The sequence below is a fragment of the Aquarana catesbeiana genome, linkage group LG09 (assembly GCF_042186555.1).
Source record: "Aquarana catesbeiana isolate 2022-GZ linkage group LG09, ASM4218655v1, whole genome shotgun sequence".
Lineage (NCBI taxonomy): Eukaryota > Metazoa > Chordata > Amphibia > Anura > Ranidae > Aquarana > Aquarana catesbeiana.
In genome coordinates, this window is record NC_133332.1 from 156,264,603 (window position 1) to 156,286,461 (window position 21,859).

The following is a 21,859-nucleotide window of genomic DNA, read 5'->3' on the forward strand; positions in this document are numbered from 1 at the left end:
TTCTAAGCCCAAGGATTCTACTCCCCGTGAGGTGGGTTTCCTGAAAAATGCATATGTCAGGGCGATGGGTTTTCAGAAAGTTGAACACAAGAGAGCGTTTTATCCCGGAATTAAGTCCCCGGACGTTCCTCGATATGATTGTTAAGGGGGCCATATTTGGGAGTAGAAATTAGTAGGCTATGGCACAGACAGCCAATACAGTGGTACATCTGGATCCCAGGAAACAGTCCACATTCCCTCCCACCACAACTCCCCCACATAGCAAACAGAGAAAACATAGTCATCTTCTATAGTGACACAATTACCTCGTACACATTCCTTCATCAGAACCAATAACATTTTTAACCCAGTCTTGGTTCTTTTTGGTCAGCAGTGGCTTTGGCCTGGGAACTCTCTCATGGATGCCATTTTTGCTCCTTCATATTGTTGAATCACGAACACTGACCTTAACTGTGGCAAGTGAGGCCTGCAGTTCTTTAGATGTTGTTCTGGGTTCTTTTACGACTGCCTGGATGAGTCATCATTGTGCTCTCAGAGTAATTTTGGTAGGCCAGCGTGTCCTGGGAAGGTTCACCACTGTTCCAAGTTTTCTCCATTTCCAGATAGTGGCCCTCACTTTGGTTCGCTGGAGTCCCAAATGCTTGTAACCCTTTCTAGACCGATACATGTCAGTTACTTTGTTTCTGATCTGTTCTTGAATGTCTTTACAGCGGGGCAAAAAAGTATTTAGTCAACCACCAATTGTGCAAGTTCTCCCACTTAAAAAGATGAGAGAGGCCTGTAATTGTCATCATAGGTATACCTCAACTATGACAGACAAAATGTGGAAACAAATCCAGACAATCACATTGTCTGATTTTTGAAAGAATTTATTTGCAAATTATGGTGGAAAATAAGTATTTGGTCACCTACAAACAAGCAAGATTTCTGGCTCTCACAGACCTGTATCTTCTTCTTTAAGATGCTCCTCTGTCCTCCACTCATTACCTGTATTAATGACACCTGTTTGAACTTGTTATCGGTATAAAAGACACCTGTCCACAACCTCAAACAGTCAAACTCCACTATGGTGAAGACCAAAGAGCTGTCGAGGAACACCAGAAACAAAATTGTAGACCTGCACCAGGCTGGGAAGACTGAATCTGCAATAGGCAAGCAGCTTGGTGTGAAGAAATCAACTGTGGGAGAAATATTTAGAAAATGGAAGACATACAATACCACTGTTATGGAAATGATTAAGAGCTCCAATCGAGCCCAAGGTTATCTGCTGCTGTCTCTAATTTGAAAGTGTTGATATGCATGCATATAAAAGTAAACACTCTGAGACATGCTCAGCTCCGTTACTTCTTACACTTCTAATTTATTCAAGGCGGTGCTAATGTTTTATACACACAAATACGTCATTGCTATGTTAGTCTAATAGGTACATCTCATTGGTTAAGATAGAAAAAGAAAATGGAGAATCTTCATAACGAGGTCTGGCTATCCTTGGTTTTATCTTCAGTTCCGCGTTCTTCTGATGTGTGGGATGCAGGGGGTACCCGCCATCTTGAGAAAATATAGGAACAGTGCAAACCTGTATACTTATATAATGAGTAAGGAGAAAAATATGTATACACATAAGAAAAAAGAGATTTTCAGATTATTATTATTATTATTTACATCACATTCCTTCACAATCCCCCCTAAAATGACTATTTTCTCTTTTCTGTCGCTAATACTAAAGGTCCCACTTTGGCCTGGCGCTTCTCCTCAGCAACTCTTTTAGGCTGTATATAGAATTGGGCAGCAACTGTTCACTTCCCTTCTCGATACAGCTGGAGAGGTGCAGTCAGGCGCTATCTATCCCTATAACCCTATAGGATTGTGAGATTATGGACAGGGAGTGACTGTAGAGGAGTGAAGGGTTTGTCATCTTCCATCATAAGGGGGTCCTCTTCTTCTTGGTGGAGAAATGTAGGTGTGCTATTGTCTACAGCCTTGCTCATTAACTTTTTACGAAAGGTAGAATACAGCATACAATCAGGGCTAAAAGAACCAGGATTATTAATACCCTTACCCCTATCTGGACGAGCACCTTCTGCCACCCACTCATCCAGCTGAAGTATTGATCCCATGGGTCTGTGATACCTGAGTTCTTCTTCAACTCCAGTGACAGATCTTCTAATTTCTTTATAGCTAGAGTAACCTTACCATTTGGGCCAGTATTATCAGGAATGTATGTACAACAGGTTCCCGTTTTTTCCTATGATTTTACAAAACACCTCCTTTCCCAACTAGCACCATGTCTAAGGCCATCAGGTCCTGGAATGTCATGTAGGAAGTGGGGGCTAACTGGTCAGCAATTCCCTGGAGGGCATCTTTAGTGTAATTTACAAATCTCTGTTGGTTATAATATGTGTAGTGTCAGGTCACCTAGAGGCTGGGTGACAGATGCACACCGTTGGGATCAGGAGTGCACCGCAAGGTAGTGGACCCTACGGGTGACTGCTGCAGATTGAACCCTGGGAGGTTCGGGAAGCAGGTCTACTGGATCACTGACACAGATCCCACTGGGAGCTAGAGCATAGATTCCCCAGGGCGCGGAGTCTAAGAGCCAGCAGGTGTTCACCAGAGCCTTTAATGGTAAGGATGGACTGCGCTGCAGTCTGGCTTCAGGTCGCGGCCCCCAGGGTCTCACAGCTCACGCTCACGGTAGACTACAGGAGAAGAGGAAGGAGGCAGCAGGCTGGAACATCAGGGTCACAGGCAAACAGGGATGGTCGGGAACACGCCAAAGTCGGTAACAGGAATCAGATGTATGAAACACAGCAAGTACACACAGAGGCTAACACACAATGGTTGATCAGCACTGCTGGCTTGCATTGCACAGGTTAATATAGGGTTCCCTGATAGGGCCTGGGGTGGGGCCATGCTTAGAGGAGAGGTTACAAAAGCAGTCAGGTGAGGGTCAGCTGGTCTCTAGGTATGAACACATGGAGACAGGTATGCTGATCGACAAACTCTATTGCATAACCATGACATGTAGTTAATCCAATCTACATTCTTGCTGACAGTTGTTATGGGGATCAAAGACTCAAAACCAGCTTTTAGCTGATCCCTGGCTTTAAACTGATCAGGGACCCCCCTTGTAACCCTTATGACATGTATGTATACATGAGGGTCAAAGCTTCCGGAGAGAGCTGCTCGCTTCCTCCTCTGACTGTGTGCTGGGTCAGTGTATGTGTCAGGGGTATCTTTGGTTAGGATATGGGGGCTTTCTATTTTCATCTTTTTTGTCTAATGCACTCTGTGGTCGCCCAGTCTGGCCCTGTGTTCCAACCCACTGGCCCCCACAGAAACCACAACTCTGTCCCCAGTAACTGTCTGTGTGGCATACATATATGTCCTTAGCGTCAGGGATATCACTGTACCAATGGCATCACCATGAAGGGTCAAACGGACAAGGTACTATGTCACAGTAATCTAAGGTAAAGGTGGTCACATGTGTACCTGAAGAGTTACACCAAAACGTAATTATGTTATCATTTTTGTGATGGCCACCCCCTGGGCCCCCCCCCCCCCCCCCCCCTAGATCAAACAGAAAAAGGATATACAGCACTCGAAAACACGCTCTCCTGCAGTGATAAGCGTGCATTCAGGTGTTCTTCCTGGCCAACTTGACTGAGGTGGCTGTGGTCACCAAAACTTGGAATGGACCATCATAACTTGGCTCAAGGATCTCCAGACAGTAGTTGGTGTGTTCCTGTATCTAATTCAGGATCTGGAATGGAAGAAAACACCTGGACATGCATTCAGGTTAATTCTCGTGATAAAGTGGTTACATAATTAGTCAACACATCAGACTGTAACTGCAACTGTTGTGGAAAGTAACAACCAAGTCTGGGAGCTGAACCAAACAAAATTTCATAAGGGGATAGGGCATGTTTCCCCCGGGGGTGTGTCTGACACTGAACAGGGCAATGGGCCAACTCATGTTAGTCTATTGGGCCATCTTTAACATCCTGTTTTTAGTGTCCCATTCATCCTTTCTACCTTCCCGCTACTTTGAGGGTGGTATGGGATGTGTAGTGCCAACTGAACCCCCAGTGCTGCCCAAATCTCTTTTGTAAGGGTTGCTGTTAGGGCTGGTCCCTGATCTCTCAATATCACCTCTGGGACCCCAAATCTACATACTATCTCACTTAGTAGTTTCTTAGCTGTGGTCCTGGCAGTCGTGACCACTTCCACTAGGGCGTTTTCGAATCTGCCACTTCTTGGCACTTGAGAATGATCAATTTGCATCCTCTGGAATGGGGTATAGGGCTTTTGCCAGGTGCTTCTTCTGTGCATCCTGGGTTGCATTTGGTGCAGATAATGCATGATCTGCAGAAGTTGTCGGTCAGTGGAGTAACTCTTGGTGCAACACTTGTTGATAAGAGAGTTCATAAAAGTCTTTGTCAAGTGGGCAGCTCCATGTGCCCATTGCACCACAGCTGGGTACATACTCCTGGGTAGACAAGGCTTCTTGTTGCACTCGAATAGTCCATTTCCGAGAGTTGCTCCTCTCCGTTTCCAGCTTTCCTTCTTATCCGGACTTGTTGTTTCCTGTAGTTCTTTTAGATAAACTCTGTCCACTGGGAAAGTCTGTAAGGTAAGCACGGGGTGGTCTTCTTCTACCACCCTGCTGTCCACTTCCCGTGGACCACCAGCTGTCTGTTTGGCAGCTGAATTGGCTAGATGATTGCCTTAAGCTTCCTTTGAGTTCATTTTGTCGTGTGCTTTACTCAGAATAGTCACTTGGGTTGGGAGAAGCAAGGCATCAATCAAGTTTTCACAGGTGTTCCTGCAGCCATCAGGAATCCTCTGTCCTAGATAACACCATTATCATGGGCAATGCTGAAAGCATATCTTGAGTCCATATGAATGTTGGCTCTTTTTCCCTCTGCCCATTTACATGCTGTAGTAAGTGCTTACAGCTCTGCCTCTTGTGTAGACATCACCGGTGGTAAGGCTTCAGCTTGTAGAACGGTGTTTTCAGTGGTGACCGCGTGTCCTGTGTGGTCATGGGGTGACAAGTCAAGACTCTACTCCTCCTCCTCCTTTCCCCCCTCGAGAAGTGGAAGAAGGGTGGTAGGGTTCAGTGTTTGACAACTTAATAGAGTAATGCTGTCCAGTAGGAGGGAACACAGGAGTCTCAAGTGTCTGGTAGTGGACAAGTGTTTCGGCTGGACCTTGGTTGAATATGGCAACAACGTCATGGGGAGCAAGCAGAACGAGGCAGTGTCCGAGGACCAAGTTCAAAGTTTTGTCAAGCAAGGCTTGTGTAGCAAATCCAGCTCGCAGACACAATAGGCCTCCTCTTGCTACCGCATCCAGCCGACAGGAATAATATCCTATGGGGCGTAGGCTGATGCCGTGTGATTGGGTGAGTACACCTGCAGCATGTCCCAGACGTTCGGATACAAAGAACTTGAGCGTTTTGCCGTAGGCTGGGAGCCCTAGCGCCGGGGGTGGCGCACTTAAAGGCACTTTAGATATTTCTTCAGGAGACATCTGGAAGGGTCTGATTGCAGAGCATCAGTAGGAAGGCTTCTGGAATCCATGCTCTGCACTAGGAAATTAGTCCAAGGAAAATGACAGGTGTTGAGCACCACTGCAATTTGGGCTTTGAGGCTCTGCAGCCCTGGTTGGCAAGATAGCACAACAGGCTTTCTGAGGTGACTTCAACAGGGGGTAAGTCAGCTGCACAAAGGAGAAGGTCTTCAACATGTTGGAAGAGAATCACTTCCGGGTGTTCCTCTTGTCATGTGTCAAGGATGATAGCCATAGCTTTTGCAAATTGGCTTGGAAAGTTCTGTGCCCCTTGTGGCACAACTGTTTAGGTATGTTGCCGTTTCTTTCCGTGGATGAATGCAAAAAGGTACCAGCAGGAGGGGTGAGGGTGGACACTGAAGAAAACGTTTGTAAGGTCCACCTCTGTGAGGTATTTTGCAGTCAAAGGCATCCACAGTAGGTACCTGGTTCTCTTTTTAGGATTCTCTTCTTGGGGTTATTGTGGTTTCCGGGGCAATGAAGCGCCCTCTTTTAGCTTGACTGAAACTGGTGGCACCTTTAAGTGACCGTTGTCTTCCGGTCCTATGGACCATAGGCACGCAGGGATTCTGTCAAGTACTTCCTGCAGTATTGAACTTGAAGTTTTTGCTTCATTAAGTGTCATCAGGAGAGGCAGAGAACACAAAGCAGATTAGTCTTCTAAAGATAGGGGAGTATGTAACTTCATCCCCCCTTCAGGCGTGTCCTGATTGAGGCCTGTAGTCTGGACAACACATCAGCTCCTAGTAGATTCAAGGGACATGTAGAGGACACCACAAATCTGGCAAGCAAATCAGGAAGTGGACTGGAGCGGGGCACCCCATCCATTCTTACGCAGGAAACATCAATAGTGGAAAGGAAAGAATTATTAGGCAGGTTCACCGCCCTCAACACACTTTTGGCTGCACCCCTGTCAATGAGGAAAGTGGTAGGTTTTTTGTCTGGGACATCTTGGGGCTCTGCATTCTTTTCTGTAGTGACCCCGTTTCCCACAGTTGTAACAGGTGATCCTTTCCCTGGTATTGGGCAGTGGTGGTGGACTAGTGTAGGCGGGATCTTCGTCATGGGTTACCATGAGGGGCGTTGGTTTTTTACCTTTTTGATTTTCTATACCTCTGGTCACCAACAATAAATCAGACATTTTCATTGAATGGTATTCAGGGCGGGCCACCATCAGGCCTTTTCTGATATCCTCTCTGAGCCCTGAAACAAAAGCAGTTGATAACGTGTGTGTGTGCCTTTATGAGTCTAGCATGATACTTCTTTACAGACTCCCCTTTATCTTGGGTAATATCTTGGATTGTGGTGGTCTGATCCATCAACTTCTCCTTTGCCCAGTCGTGGAGTTGTGCACAGAACTACACTCCTGAGGTGTAGGAAGTGGCACTTGTCAGGCTGGCATCATTGAAGGCCGTCTGCATGACTGGCCAAAAGACATATCCTGCTTTGATTTGGCATAGGCTGATCAAGTCTCTCCAGGCAGCTGAGTAAGTTTCTTGTATCTGCACTATCCTGTGGTAGAAGGGAATTGGCTGCTTCTCTGGGTCAGGCAGACTTGTCACTAAGGCCGCTGCTTGGGATAGAGTGAAAGCGACATACATCACTGGTGCCCCTTCTGGTAACCGAGACTGTTGTTGGGGCGGGGGCTGGCAAGAGGCACTGTTCCTTACGGTTGCCAGCATGTGTTTGAGATCCTCTCGGAACTGAGAGTCTGGAGCCGGATTGGGGGTTAAATCAGTGGGTGGCTTTGCTGCCTGCTGTTGGGCTTCCCACTCAGATGCTTCTTCATCATTAACATATCCGGCCTGGGAATGTGATGCTCCCGTATTGGGGAAGACAGGTGTGTGGTATGAACCATCTTGGTTTAAAACAGGGAGGGATGGGTACAGGCTGTTTAAGCTTACTGGGTGTACCAAGATGGCCGCCGGCAGGAAGTGCACTGGGCTGGGTAGAAAGTGAAGGCATGGGTGCACTAAGATGGCCGCCGGGCTGAGTTGTCACAGTGGGTTGTGCTTGGGTGGTGAGAAAGGAGTGGTTGTTAGACAGAGGGCAGTGCTGTCCCTCCCCTCCTTTGTTTCAAGTTCCAACATATCATCAGCTCTGTGATACACATACATAATACAATCGCCATCTTTCTTAACTTCCTTTATCCAATTTTCTTTATCACACAGGATTTTTCTCCCTGTTTCTTCAGCAACATAACTTTCGGCACTTCTTTCAACTTTGTTAACTATTTCAACATCTTCTTCTCTCCTTCTTTGCAATATCACTTTCTTTACAATATCACTTTCTTTACAATATCACTTTCTTTTCTCTCTCTGTTTCTCGGCTAACGGCTTGAGAAGAGAATATGTACAACCAAGGGGTTAATATTTTTTCTCAGTGTTCTTATCAACAAATTCCTTCGGTGGGAGCACTCCTAGGTTAATCTCAGAACAAGAACAAACACATCAGGGGTAGTGAGGAGCAACGGCCCGCGACCCAACAGATCCCCCGGGCAGCCCCCCCTCCGACCTTAACCAGTCCCCACCCCAACCCCTCTCGTGTATAGCAAACAGTAAACCACAAATACACTCACGACAGGACATTACACCTGCCACTCTTCGAACTGCAAAATTTCAGCAGGCTAAGATAACCACAAGGGCAGACCACCCTGCAAAAATAAACCCGTTTATAGACGTTTTTTTTTTTTCCAGCTCTACACCAAGAGGCCGACAACTCGTCTTGGGGTGAGACTTCTGTAACACTTTTAGACTGCAAAGCCAGCAGCTGAGATAACCCTCAAAGGTTCGTCGAACCCAGAGTAACCCGTCTATAAACGTTTGCTACAAGGGAAACAATCTCATGTTTCCTCCAGAGGCCGAAAGCTCATCTGGAGATGAGACTACCCATTCACACATGTAGCACTTTTAGACTGCTGAGTTTCGCAGTCCAAAGAATGGCAGACAGTGAACAAAAAATACAGTCAGCAGAAACCCATTGGCAGGTTCGTTAAAACAACCTCAGGCGAGGAAATACCTGCCTCTAAGACAGTCTCAGCATACCGACAGAATCCAGCCGTCAACCGAAAGATAAGAAAGTCGTACAGTGGTAAGAATATAAATCAAACTTACCGGTACTGTTAGGGCTGCGCAAACCCCACTCTCATCAATCAGTTAACGCCCAAATGCTTATCGCGGTACGGCTTCGACTGTAGCCTGAGGTCCCGGGTTTCGTCACCATCTGTTATGGAAATGATTAAGAGCTCCAATCGAGCCCAAGGTTATCTGCTGCTGTCTCTAATTTGAAAGTGTTGATATGCATGCATATAAAAGTAAACACTCTGAGACACGCTCAGCTCCGTTACTTCTTACACTTCTAATTTATTCAAGGCGGTGCTAATGTTTTATACACACAAATACGTCATTGCTATGTTAGTCTAATAGGTACATCTCATTGGTTAAGATAGAAAAAGAAAATGGAGAATCTTCATAATGAGGTCTGGCTATCCTTGGTTTTATCTTCAGTTCCGCGTTCTTCTGATGTGTGGGATGCAGGGGGTACCCGCCCTCTTGAGAAAATATAGGAACAGTGCAAACCTGTATACTTATATAATGAGTAAGGAGAAAAATATGTATACACATAAGAAAATAGACATTTTCAGATTATTATTATTATTATTTACATCACATTCCTTCACACCACTAATAATCTCTCTAGATCTGGGGCTCCACGCAAGATCTCACTCCTTGGGGTCAAAATGATCACAAGAACGGTGAGCAAAAATCCCAGAACCACACGGGGGGACATAGTGAATGACCTGCAGAGAGCTGGGACCAACGTAACAAAGGCTACCATCAGTAACACACTACGCCGCCAGGGACTCAGCTATTGCAGTGCCAGACGTGTCCCCTTGCTTAAGCCAGTACATGTCCGGGCCCGTCTGAGGTTTGCTAGAGAGCATTTGGATGATCCAGAAGAGGATTGGGAGAATGTCATGTCAGATGAAACCAAAGTAGAACTGTTTGGTAAAAACACAACTCGTCGTGTTTGGAAGAGAGAGAATGCTGAGTTGCAACCAAAGAACACCATACCTACTGTGAAGCATGGGGTGGCAACATCATACTTTGGGGCTGTTTCTCTGCAAAGGGAACAGGACGACTGATCCGTGTACATGAAAGAATGAATGGGGTCATGTATCGTGAGATTTTGAGTGCAAACCTCCTCCCATCAGCAAGGGCATTGAAGATGAAACGTGGCTGGGTCTTTCAGCATGACAATGATCCCAAACACACCACCCAGGCAATGAAGGAGTGGCTTCGTAAGAAGCATTTCAAGGTCCTGGAGTGGCCTAGCCAGTCTCCATATCTCAACCCCATAGAAAACCACTGGAGGGAGTTGAAAGTCCATGATGGCCAGCGACAGCCCCAAAACTTCACTGCTCTAGAGGAGATCTGCATGGAGGAATGGGCCAACATACCAGCAACAGTGTGTGACAACCTTGTGAAGACTTACAGAAAACGTTTGACCTCTGTCATTGCCAACAAAGGATATATAACAAAGTATTGAGATGAACTTTTGATATTGACAAAATACTTATTTTCCACCATAATTTACAAATAAATTCTTTCCAAATCAGACAATGTAATTGTCTGGATTTGTTTCCACATTTTGTCTCTCATAGTTGAGGTATACCTATGATGACAATTACAGCCCTCTCTCATCTTTTTAAGTGGGAGAACTTGCGCAATTGGTGGCTGACTAAATACTTTTTTGCCCCACTGTATATCGCAGAATGATGTGTTGTTTTTGGGGATCTTTTTGTGAACTTCACTTTGTCAGACCGCTTTTCTTTAAGTAATTTCTTGATTCAACAGGTCTGGCAGTAATCAGACCTGGGTGTGGCAAGTGAAATTTAACTCTTTTAAACTAAATTTACCTTTCCAAAAAATGTGATTAATCACATTTCATTCATGGCTTAGCAAAGGGGAAGGGGGGGCATTTTTTTCACATAGGGCCAGGCAGGTTTGGACAGCTTTTTTTCCCTATTAAATCAAATCATCACTTTGTGTAACATTAAAATTTGTTTGATGATCTGCATAATTTAAGTGTGACAAATAGCCCAATTAAAAATCAGGAAAATACCTTTTCACAGCACTGTAGATAATGTACCTGAGTAATAAAACTTAATTTTCTTTGTCATTTTTTATTAAAAGTAAAAGAGTGCAATGTAAAACTATTGTGATATTTGACACAGTTTTTGATAAACTAACACATCAATATCTGGTTCGATGGATGGAGTAGCAATTCTCAAGGTGCGCATCAGATATTTTGATCCTAATTTTGTCCTTAGTGTGACTCACTATTGAAAATAGTTTCTATCAAATATATAGGTGGTGCTGAGGCTGGGTTCACACTATTGCAAATTGGATGCGGATTTCACGCAAACATTTAATTTTTATTGGGTATGGTTCACATATGCGCGTTGCATCTGCATGCCGTATTTCACAAAGATCATGTGTTTTTTCTAGGCAGTGTGGTGCAAATTGCAGGCACATAATCTTCAATGGGAACACATCTGATTCGCAGATGTGTTCCGTTCTGAGCAGGAATGCTCCCCCTCCTCTCCCAGGTCAGCTGATCCATAGCTACAATGGAGAGGAACCGCTGAATCAGTGGCGTATCTAGGGTACGGCAGATATGGCAAGTGCCATGGGCGGCACCTGAAGAGGGCGCTCGAGTGGCTGGGCAGCAAGGTACTTACCAAGGCATACTTGCCAACAGTCATATTTGCTAGGACATTCCTTGGCTGTGGCTGTCCCGGGTAGTTTCCCAAAAAATCGTTTTTTGCCCCAGGTAGGGATGGACTGGGCCGAGTTGTCTGATCACCCCCCCCCTTAAAAAAGATGAACCGCTCCGGCTCATCGCCACCCCCCACACAGTATGTTGGGAGGGATGTAACAGCCAGCTACTAGCTAAAAAGATAGCAGGGGCTGCGCAGTGTCCTAGCCAATCAGTGCCCGGGGTACAGAAGTCTTAACCCTCACAGGTGTCAGCGGATTGTCGTCACATGACAAGAGAGATGGCCGCTGCCTGTTACTGGTTCCCTCAGCCCTGAGGTGTCCGTCATCCGGAATCCGCTCTCCGGGAGCCTCAGCACCGTGCCCGGGAGGAGGGGGGACGCTGTGGGCTGCACTGAAGGACACCATCAAGCAGAACGGATGAGCAATACAGGCTGACTGGAGGAGGGAGATTATAGAGGAGAGGATAGGGATGGAGCTCTGCTAGGTAACGTGATGGCAGGAGAAGGTGGGAGCTCATTACAGAGCCAATACTAGGAGGAGCTCCCATTGTTTATGTGACACCTAAAGAGGATGGAGGAGAGCTGAGTCTCTCTCTCTCACACTGCGTCACACACACGTAATACCAGCTACAGACGTCTAAGCAGCAGCTCGCGCCCATCCTATATGCAGATCAACCAATGCTCACATTGGTTAGGAAATGATTCCCCTTGCTCTTCTCTATTTATTTACACTGCACACAGAACGGGTGAGCACACTGATAATGATTAGACTTCTGGAAGACGCAAGAGTGTGACGGTGTTCATGACGATTTACAGCTGTTTCTAAAGAGCTCTTGGTGCCAAAGTCCAATGTGCTCTGCATGATTTGTTTGTTTTTATATTGCCTTTCAGAATTTAGGCTGGTCAGGCTTGGATCTTCACAGACTTATTAACCATTTCTGGTCTTACTAAGGCTTAATGTACAGGGGACATTTTTACCACCTCTCCTGAATGATTTAACTTGACAGATAGTAACCCACGTTTAAAACGGCCGTTTTGCCACCTTTTCGTTTAGAAGCGTTTTTCAAAATAGCCAAAAATGAAAAACACCTGTAAACGAAACGCGGCTAAAACATGACTTACCGCATTTAGCACTTGAAATGCCTCTAAGCTCAGCGTCTGAACTCATTTTTTTGCTTTCCAAAATAGGTCTCTAAACTCAGCTGCCTAGAAACAACCCTGTGTACATGTACTGATAAGATAACAGAGTAGAGTTGAGGAGAAATTGAAAAAAAATGCCCAACTGTTCCTAAACGTCCGTTTAGCAGCAGCAGTGTACATGAGGCTTAACTGTGCTTGGCAAATGGACAGCAGAAACTGCAGTCTCTGATCTCTTGTATCATGTCTGCACACTCTCTAACCATCTCTTGTATCTGTCTGATGGGATCTGCCTAGGGGGGTGGTGTTTGGAGTATCTTTATCTGCTGATTGTTAAACTTTCTGGAATACACATATTGCTAATGTGGTATAGGATCTGGGCCTGCTGTCCTTCCATCATTCTTTCTTTCCCTTCTTTCATCTCAGACTCTAATGACACCCCCTTTAGGTTATCTGAAAGATGTGTTTCAAACGTTTTGACAGGGGTGCAATTTCAGTGTTTGCCATAGGCGCCATTTTCACTAGATACGCCTCTGCGCCGAATGAATAATTTTTATCTTCGCACAGAAAACGGAGCTGCAATTCGCAACGGACTAGTGTGAACCCAGCCTGAAGAGTGATGACATAAATAAGGTGTGATTGTGAAGAGTGGGATATTTTTGAGAAGTCCAGTAAAGAAACAAAACACTGTTAAATTTTTCTTCAGCCACATGTGTTTGGTATGTGTATATGCATTTTTACAAAAAATTCCCAAATAAAAAAAAAAAAAAAAACACATTTTTAAGTTTACAGTTTTGTATTGGGCTGCATTCATAGCTGTCGTGTGCCACAGTTGGACACCCCTGCCTTAATTTATTCCCTGCATTCAGGTAAAAAATGTCTCAGTAGCAGTATTGCCCTAACACCCCCCCCCCAATACTTAACTCTGTCCTAACTCAACCCAGCGAGGTGCCAGTGTGTAGCAGCTCTCCCCTCTCTCCCTGCATTCATAGGACAGAGAAGCAGTAGAAGTGGGAGACACATTGGCTCCTGCCAATCAGATCCTGTGAGCAGAAAGCAGAGGGCAGGCTGAGCCAAGCTGTGTAGTGTCTGTAGACGCACACAGCCTGGCTCAGGAGCGAGCCCACACATGTGACCCCATAGCAAGTGACTTGCTATGATGGCAGACACTGGAGTAGAGGAGTAACAGAGAGCACCAACAGGATAGGATGTTCAGGGCCGACAGGTTTGCTATTTTAACCACTTACCGCCCACCATATAGCAAAATGATGGCGGCAAAGTGGTTTCAATATTCTGACCAGACGACATATGACATCCAGCAGTATATTAACCCCCGGGGGCGCGCATCGCGGTGATCGTTGTTGTGGAGCGTCAGTCTGACACACCGCAACACCGTCAGACGCGAGTAGAGGAGAGCCAATCGGCTGCTCCTCTGACAGAGGGGTCTGTGCTGATTGTCTATCAGCGCAGCCCCCCCCCCCCACAATGGGCATCACCGATTGGCAGGCATTATTGTTTGGCACTGATTGGCATCCATACATACCATAAATTAGTGTACAATAGTGCCACCTATCAGTGCCCATCCATGCCACCTATCAGTGCCCATCCGTGCCACCTATAAGCGCCTATCAGTGCCCATCCGTGTCGCCTATCAGTGCCACCTATGTGTACTCATCAGTGCTGCATATTAGTGCCCATCAGTGCCACCTTATCAGTGCCCATCAGTGAAAGAGAAAACTTACTTTTTTACAAAGTTTTGTAACAAACAAAAAAAAAATTTTTTTTTCAAAATTTTCGGTCTTTTTTTTTTATTGGTTTAGCAGAAAATACAAATTCCAGAGGTGATCAAATACCACCAAAAGAAAGCTCTATTCGTGGGAACAAAATGATAAAAATATAGTTACAGTATAGCATGACCGCGCAATTGTCATTCAAAGTGACAGCGCTGAAAGCTGAAAATTGGTCTGGGCAGGAAGGTGTATAAGTGCCCGGTATTGAAGTGGTTAATAAAAAAAAACCAAGCCTTTATAACCACTTTAAAAGTCTCTTAATCCCTCCCACACTGCTCCCTCTGCAAATATTTTCAGCTTTCTATACCTCTGGATCTACTGGTCATGTTGACACGCAGTTTTCACCAATAGGAAAGTTTACATATACGTTTTTCAGCAAAAGCCCAGTTTTAATTGCCAGTTTACTTTAGATCATTGTGTATATATATATATATATATATATATATATATATATATATATATATATATATTATATAAAATGGGCTTTTTGTTACAATAGTGTAATAGTTAGCAGGTTATCTGTGGATCATGAATTACCAGATACAACAACACTAGTTGAATACATTTATTTACACAATTTATTAAAATAATCATGAATCTATTTACAGTCTTAACATTTCCCAGATACAGTTTTGCTGGATTAAAATAAGAAAAATTCAGTATATGTCTTAGTGCAGCACACAGTAGCTTTGTTCCAGCCATAGAACAACTTGATCTCACAGATACCCTTGGATCCTTTTTTTCAATCGCTCCTAACAGCATGGCTCCTTTAGAAGAAAATAATTCTGTCTGCAACACAGGTTTTAAAGCCCAATAGTATCCTCCAGAAAAAGAGGAAATGTGTCATTGAGTATTCCAAAAGTAATTAAGAAAGACTACTTGTTTTGGATCTGCTACTGTTTCCCAAATCCCTGTAGCTGGCCAGCAGCTGCAGACCTGGACAGCTGTGTAGTGTGCAAATCTCACTGCAGAGGTCCGACATGCCCCCATTAAGATAGAATCACAAATCAGCAGATAACATGAGAACATGGACCTCCTTGCTCCTTGCTAATTAGAGAGCTCTAGCTCTGAAAGTGGAGGGACATGTCAGACCTCTGCAGCCAAACCCACACACAGTACAGCAGTCTGGCTTTGCAGCCATTCATTGAGTACTTTCGGAGCCCTGAATTATATGGATAATTTTTTTCTCTAGGGGTACAGTTGGGCTTTTTTTTTTTTTTTTTTTTTAAGGATGCTGCTGAAACAAATACCTGTGTGCCACACGTGTGCATATACCCCTTTTATCTTTCATTTACACATTTCTATTCACACAATTAAATATGAGTTTACTGCTTTATAACAAACACAAATAAAGTGCTTCTTCTTTAAATTACACAAAAGAGAAGGATCTTGCTCATTAAGCTTTGGTAAAGTAAACCTGGAAGAAGTGAAAATACACGTAAAACTTTCTGTATAACGGGCATCTTTTGTACCTTGTCATACCCATTTTCTTGCAATTAATAAAAATCCAGTTCTCTATGTAGTAGCTGGTGTACATGCACTTCAGTTAGAGTGTTTTTAAATGGAAACCGTGAGAGCTTACTGATTTCCACATTTGTGCATTCTACTCTCTCTGCAACTTTCCTAATTAGGTGTTATTAGGCCTTAATGCAATGCACATTAACACACAACATAACAGGTTACTGCACATGTGGCAACACACCGCAGTGCAAATGTGTGAATCCAGCCCCAAGGCGTGCCATGGTACACGCTATGCAGAATAAGTTAATTTGATTACTTTGTACTGCTTACATAGAAGGCAAAAGCAATGGCAGTAACCCATAACAAACAAAAAAGTCAGTGCTACTACCCATACATCACATAGAAAGAAGAGATCCCAGGTGCTCGATCCACAGTCGCTGGCTGAGTAGGTAAATGAGGAAAAGATGATCCGCACTCTGGTGATTGCTCTTAAGAAGTATAATATTTATTGACAAGCCACATTGACCAAACGCAAATAAGAACAGTTGACGCGTTTCAGCCATTAGTCATAACCACATTACAGATATGAAATTTTGAAAATAAATAGTAGCTCCAAGGATCACTGGCTCCACCCATTACTTGTCTTAATTAACTACAGGCAATTATCCAAAAAAGGGGGAATCAGCTATACTGCATATTGGGTGATCCATATGTATGCCATACATATGGATCACCCAATATGCAGTATAGCTGATTCCCCCTTTTTTGGATAATTGCCTGCAGTCAATTAAGACAATTAATGGGTGGAGCCAGTGATCCTTGGAGCTACTATTTATTTTCAAAGTTTCATGTCTGTAATGTGGTTATGACTAAGGCCTTATAGGCTGAAACGCGTCAACTGTTTTTATTTGCATTTGGTCACTGTGGCTTGTCAAATATTATACTTCTTAAGAGCAATCACCGGAGTGCGGATCATATTTTCCTCAGTAACCCATAACAACCAGCCAATATCCTGCATTGTTCTAACTGTCCTTAACTGAGTAAATATAAATGCTCAAATAGATTTCCATTTACAGCAGTCAAAGATTTAGAATTGCAATGGTCACTGCACTTTGCTCATCACCATTGCATTTTGGACTGCCCTGGTAAATAAATTCAGCAATTTCATACTGCTGCAGTGGGATATTTTCTCTACTTTCCTAATTTGCAACATCAAGGTTAGAGCTAGACTTAATTGGATGCTATGGGCATTACAAAACCATTTTGTTTTGGGGGGGGGGGGGGGGGGTTCTGTACACATGAGCCAAAGTGTTTACACAGACCCATGATATAGGTTAATATATGATGTATGTAGAATTTCCCTCACCTGAGTAGAAAAAAACCTAATATAAGCAAAAAACATGTCGGACAGATGCTGACAAACCTGAATGATACATTTTTCCCCAAAGAATTACACATATAAAGACATTGTCAACAGATTGCAATATGTAAATTCCATCGACATGTTGTATTTACTTTAAGTCACTGAATATTTAAATTAATAGGTGGACAATTTTCTGGCAATGGTTTGGTTCTGAAATCTGGTTTGTCTGTAAAGGACAATACTTAAAAGGGATTGTAAACCCTCATGTTTTTTCACCTTAATGCATCCTATAAACTTCTGACAGTGACTGGCCCCCCAGCCCCTCCCCCATTTTTCTTACCTGAGCCCTGTAATTCCCTCAGCAGAGACATGCTCTTCCTCTCTGCATGGGGTCCCGGCTCTTGATTGGATAGATAGCAGCACAGCCATTGGCTCCCGCTGCTGTCAATCAAATCCAATGACACAAGGGGTGGGGCCGAGTCTGGCATTCGTGTCTATGGACGCAAATGATGGACTCGGGAGCGTGCCCGCAATGTAACCCCCTGGGAGAATGCTTCTCCTAGGGGGTTATCTGATGAGAGGAGGAGCCATGAGAGCCGCCAAGGGACCCCAGAAGAGGATGATCAGGGCCACTCTGTGCAAAACGAGCTGCACAGTGGAGGGAAGTATGACATGTTTATAATTAAAAAAAAATAAAACAGGAAGGTTTACAATCACTTTAAACCTGGTCAACTGAATACATGTCACTGTGTCATCTAAGGGATAGGCCATCAGGCAGCAAAGTCCCTGATGACCAGTCAGGCTTTAAACCACCCCTGCTGCTATCAATTATTGTGAATCTAGCATAATTTACTCGAAAATCTTAATGAAATTTAGAATTACAGGCATTAGAGGAATAAAGGTGAAGCAGTGTATTGTTTACTATAGAGTGTTGACCAAATGTTTATTAAAAACAAAAGTGAAAGTAAAGCGTGGAAACCTTTAAAAATAACTGTCAAAAAACAGTCCACATGAATATAAAATAAATCTAAAACAATGAAGTACCCAAGATCCAGTCACGTAGCTTTTGGAAGTGCATGTGTTAAATATATCATTCACCCTGTGGATTATCTCTCTAATAGGTTCCAATTATTTTTGCAGTGTTTAAATTATTTCACATTACAGTAACTCTTTTTTCTTTTTAGTAACCACATCTTTTTGGAGGTCCCAGTACTAAAGCAAACTAACATCTTCAGTCCCACTGTAAAGTCTTCAGCACCACATTGATATTAAAATATGCAATCATGTCAAAAGGTCATGAAGTTAATAATTTCTAATATGGAATTAAAAATGATAGAAAACTACAGTAGTGAGCGCAGAGATAATTTGGAAGATATGCAACCAAACGAAACACAAGAATGAATCTCTCAAAGCTCCAAGAATTCTAGACAAAAAAAATCATATTCCTTTATTGATTGATTGGGAGAGTGAGTTGGCTTCCTCCCCACCAGTACAAACGATTGAGTTTAGAAGTATGGGAGGTAGATTTCGTTTTTGGTAGCATCCAAGTATAAAAAGAAAGGGCTATTGTGCCTACTCAGAAATGCAAATATGTGAATTACATGTCAAGGGACATCTACAATAATCTTTGGGATACAATAATCTGTTTATTTTTACACTATAAACACTGCAAACAAAGAAAGTACTTTTTTTTGTGTTTTTTAAATATGGACTAAATCTTATGCTCACTTTTTATATTTTTCAAATCATTAGATCTCCCATACAATCTGATTTTGTTTTCAGTCCCTGCTTTTATTAATATGAAAATGATTTTGCTTTGCCAATTCTGATTTTAATAAACAAGCCTACCACTTTGGGTGCCATGATAGAATGCATAATGGTCATGAAAGAGGAAAATTCCAAGGTAGACTTGCACCTCATCTTCTGGCATTTCACATGAAACCATGCTCATAGTAGAAGGTCAGGTATACCTTTTTAAAGGATCAAAACAATTATATGACGATAGTTTGTAAAGCTAACCTCTTGGAACATTATAAGCACCAAGATAAGGGTTATGTTTGCCACTGCCAGTAAAACTCGACATTGAGTGCTTCTGGGTCATGGCAACCAACAGGACAAAAGTTATATGTCTACCTTTGTGTAAAGAGCAGTTAAAAAGCCAACCAACTGACAACTGTTATTCAACACCATTTCTATCCTTAGGTGAAACCTCTCATCAAGTTGGATCACTGAATTTTAGATGTTAATGTTGCCTATTGCACCGCTTTATAATATAAGCCCACACTGGGGCATACCAAGATGATCCACAAGTATTAGATCAGGGGTATTTGTCATCTAGCATTCGCAAATGCCTGTCATGATGATCTCTTTAGTGGAGTTCTTTGCTAAGATGGAGGTACAAAAATTGCTAATATAATAATTAAAGACATTTCCATTATTGTGACTCAAAATACAAATGATTTGACACTGCATAACAGGACTAGCAACTTGTGGCTCTCTAACAGCAGTGCAGGTGCAAGTAGAAGTTGGAGAGTCACAGATTACCATACCCTGCTGTCTACCATTCACAGTATAATGAGAAGAGCAAGTTGCCTTTGTGGCAATGGTTAGCAAACTGCAGACTAGTGTTTGTGATAGTTACCCTTTTAATGAAGCAACATCTAATGCGAAAAGTATATTATATTGCATTACAGTCTTTTGTCTAAGATAGTGTCAACAATGATTTTTTGCACTCAGTGTTGCCTAATCATATCCATTAAGCTAGTATAGCCAAGGAAATGAAAGCTGAATGTCTGTTATAGTTACTGCACTTTGCGGTTTGTATTATTAAAGAGGCCTCATTGAGGTATCTACTGCTTCAAAAACTGGAATTATAAGACAAATATATATAGATATTTTTTTAATTAAATATAACTATTTAGTGTGAATATATTAAAATACAACTTTTGATAGGATTTTGTTTGGTCTGAGCTATACAAACCTGAGTTAAAATATGTATGGACAAAAAAAAAAAAAAAAAATCAACAAAAAAAAAATAAAATGTTATGATTTTTCCAGTTTCTGCATTTTTCAAGTCGGTTACTGTGGATTAAAACATTGTTTACAATCAACTTTTTTGCTTTGCTGTTAAAAAAAAAAAAATGCTGTACGACTAAAACTCTGCATTTGCTTAGGCTAGACAAGCCAGGTTCTTCATGTCCTTCAGTTTATGACTTTACATTGTGCACATGGGAGGGGTTTTCACTTTCAAATGTTGGGTTGTCTGCATGTGGAAGAACTTCAGTTGTGATTGCTGAGGAGTCATTGCTAACGAGCTCAGCATTCTCATCTGTGAAAAGAAACAGACAAGCTTGATAAATAGACAGGAAGCAGATATTACATGGCAGAGCAGAAAATTGCAATCATTATTTCATTATTTGCCAACAATTTTTGTTTTCTCTAGACTGTTTTAAGCACTGCTAAAAAAAAGGAACACTTTTTAATCAGAATATAACATCAAGTCAATTAAACTCCTGTGATATTTATCTGGTCGGTCAAGTAGCGGGGGGTGGGTGGGGGGGTTTATTCAGTTTTAGCTGCTTTGGGGTTATGGAAATTAACAACAGGTGCACTAGATGGGCAACGAGACAACCTCCAAATCAGGAATGGTTTTACAGGTGGAGGCCACTGACATTTGTTTTCCCCTACTTCTCTTTTCTGACTGCTTTTCACTAGTTTTGCATTTGGCTTAGTTCAGTGTCACTACTTGTTGCATTGGGCCATACCTGGACCCTATAGAGCAGGGGTCTTCAAACTACGGCCTTCCAGTTGTTCAGGAACTACAATTCCCATCATGCCTAGTAATGTCTGTGAATGTCAGAGTTTTACAATGCCTCATGGAATGTGTAGTTCCGCAACAGCTGGAGGGCCATAGTTTGAGGATCCCTGCTATAGAGTTTGTACAGGCAGTCCAACTCCTCCAGGATAGCACATCAATACGTGCCATTGCCAGAAGATTTGCTGTGTCTCCCAGCACAGTCTCAAGAGCATGGAGGAGATTCCAGAAGACAGGCAGTTACTCTAGGAGAGCTGGACAGGGCCGCAACCCATCAGCAGGACCAGTATCTGCTCCTTTGTGCAAGGAAGAACAGGAGGAGCACTGCCAGAGCCCTAAAAAATGACCTCCAGCAGGCCACTGGTGTGAATGTCTCCAAACAATTATTAACAGACTTGGCCTGAGGGCCTGACGTCCTCTAGTGGGCCCTGTGTTCACTGCCCGGCACTGTGGAGCTTGATTGGCATATCCATGGAGGGACGCACAGACCTCTACAGGCTAGACAATGGCACCCTGACTGCCATTAGGTATCGGGGTGAAATCCTTGGACTCACTGTCAGACCCTACGCTGGTGCAGTGGGTCCCTGGGTTCCTCTTGATGCACGACAATGCCCGGCCTCATGTGGCGAGAGTATGCAGCCAGTTCCTGGAGGATGAAGGAATTGATACCATTGAATGGCCCCCACGCTCTCCTGACCTAAATCCAATAGAACACCTCTGGGACATTATGTTTCGGTCCATCCGATGCCACCAGGTCGCACCTCACTCTGTTCAGGAGCTCAGTGTTGCTCTGGTCCAGATTTGGGAGGAAATACCCCACTACACCATCCGTCTCATTAGGAGCATGCCCCGACATTGTCAGGCATGCATACAAGCATGTGGGGGCCATACAATCTACTGAGTATCATTTTGAGTTGCTGTAATGAAATTTCAGCAAA

At 43.3% G+C, this 21,859-nt stretch overlaps 1 protein-coding gene across 2 annotated transcripts in view; it reads right to left on the bottom strand.

Moving 5' to 3' along the window:
* Positions 1–19,991: 19,991 nt before the first annotated feature.
* Positions 19,992–21,859, bottom strand: part of RNF128 (ring finger protein 128) — a 218,685-nt gene continuing 216,817 nt past the window's right edge. For both annotated transcript variants that reach the window (XM_073599297.1, XM_073599296.1), the window contains exon 7: positions 19,992–20,435. In XM_073599297.1, coding sequence (XP_073455398.1) covers positions 20,314–20,435 — 122 coding nt within the window. In that variant the 3' untranslated portion in view covers positions 19,992–20,313. The remainder of the gene's footprint in view (positions 20,436–21,859) is intronic.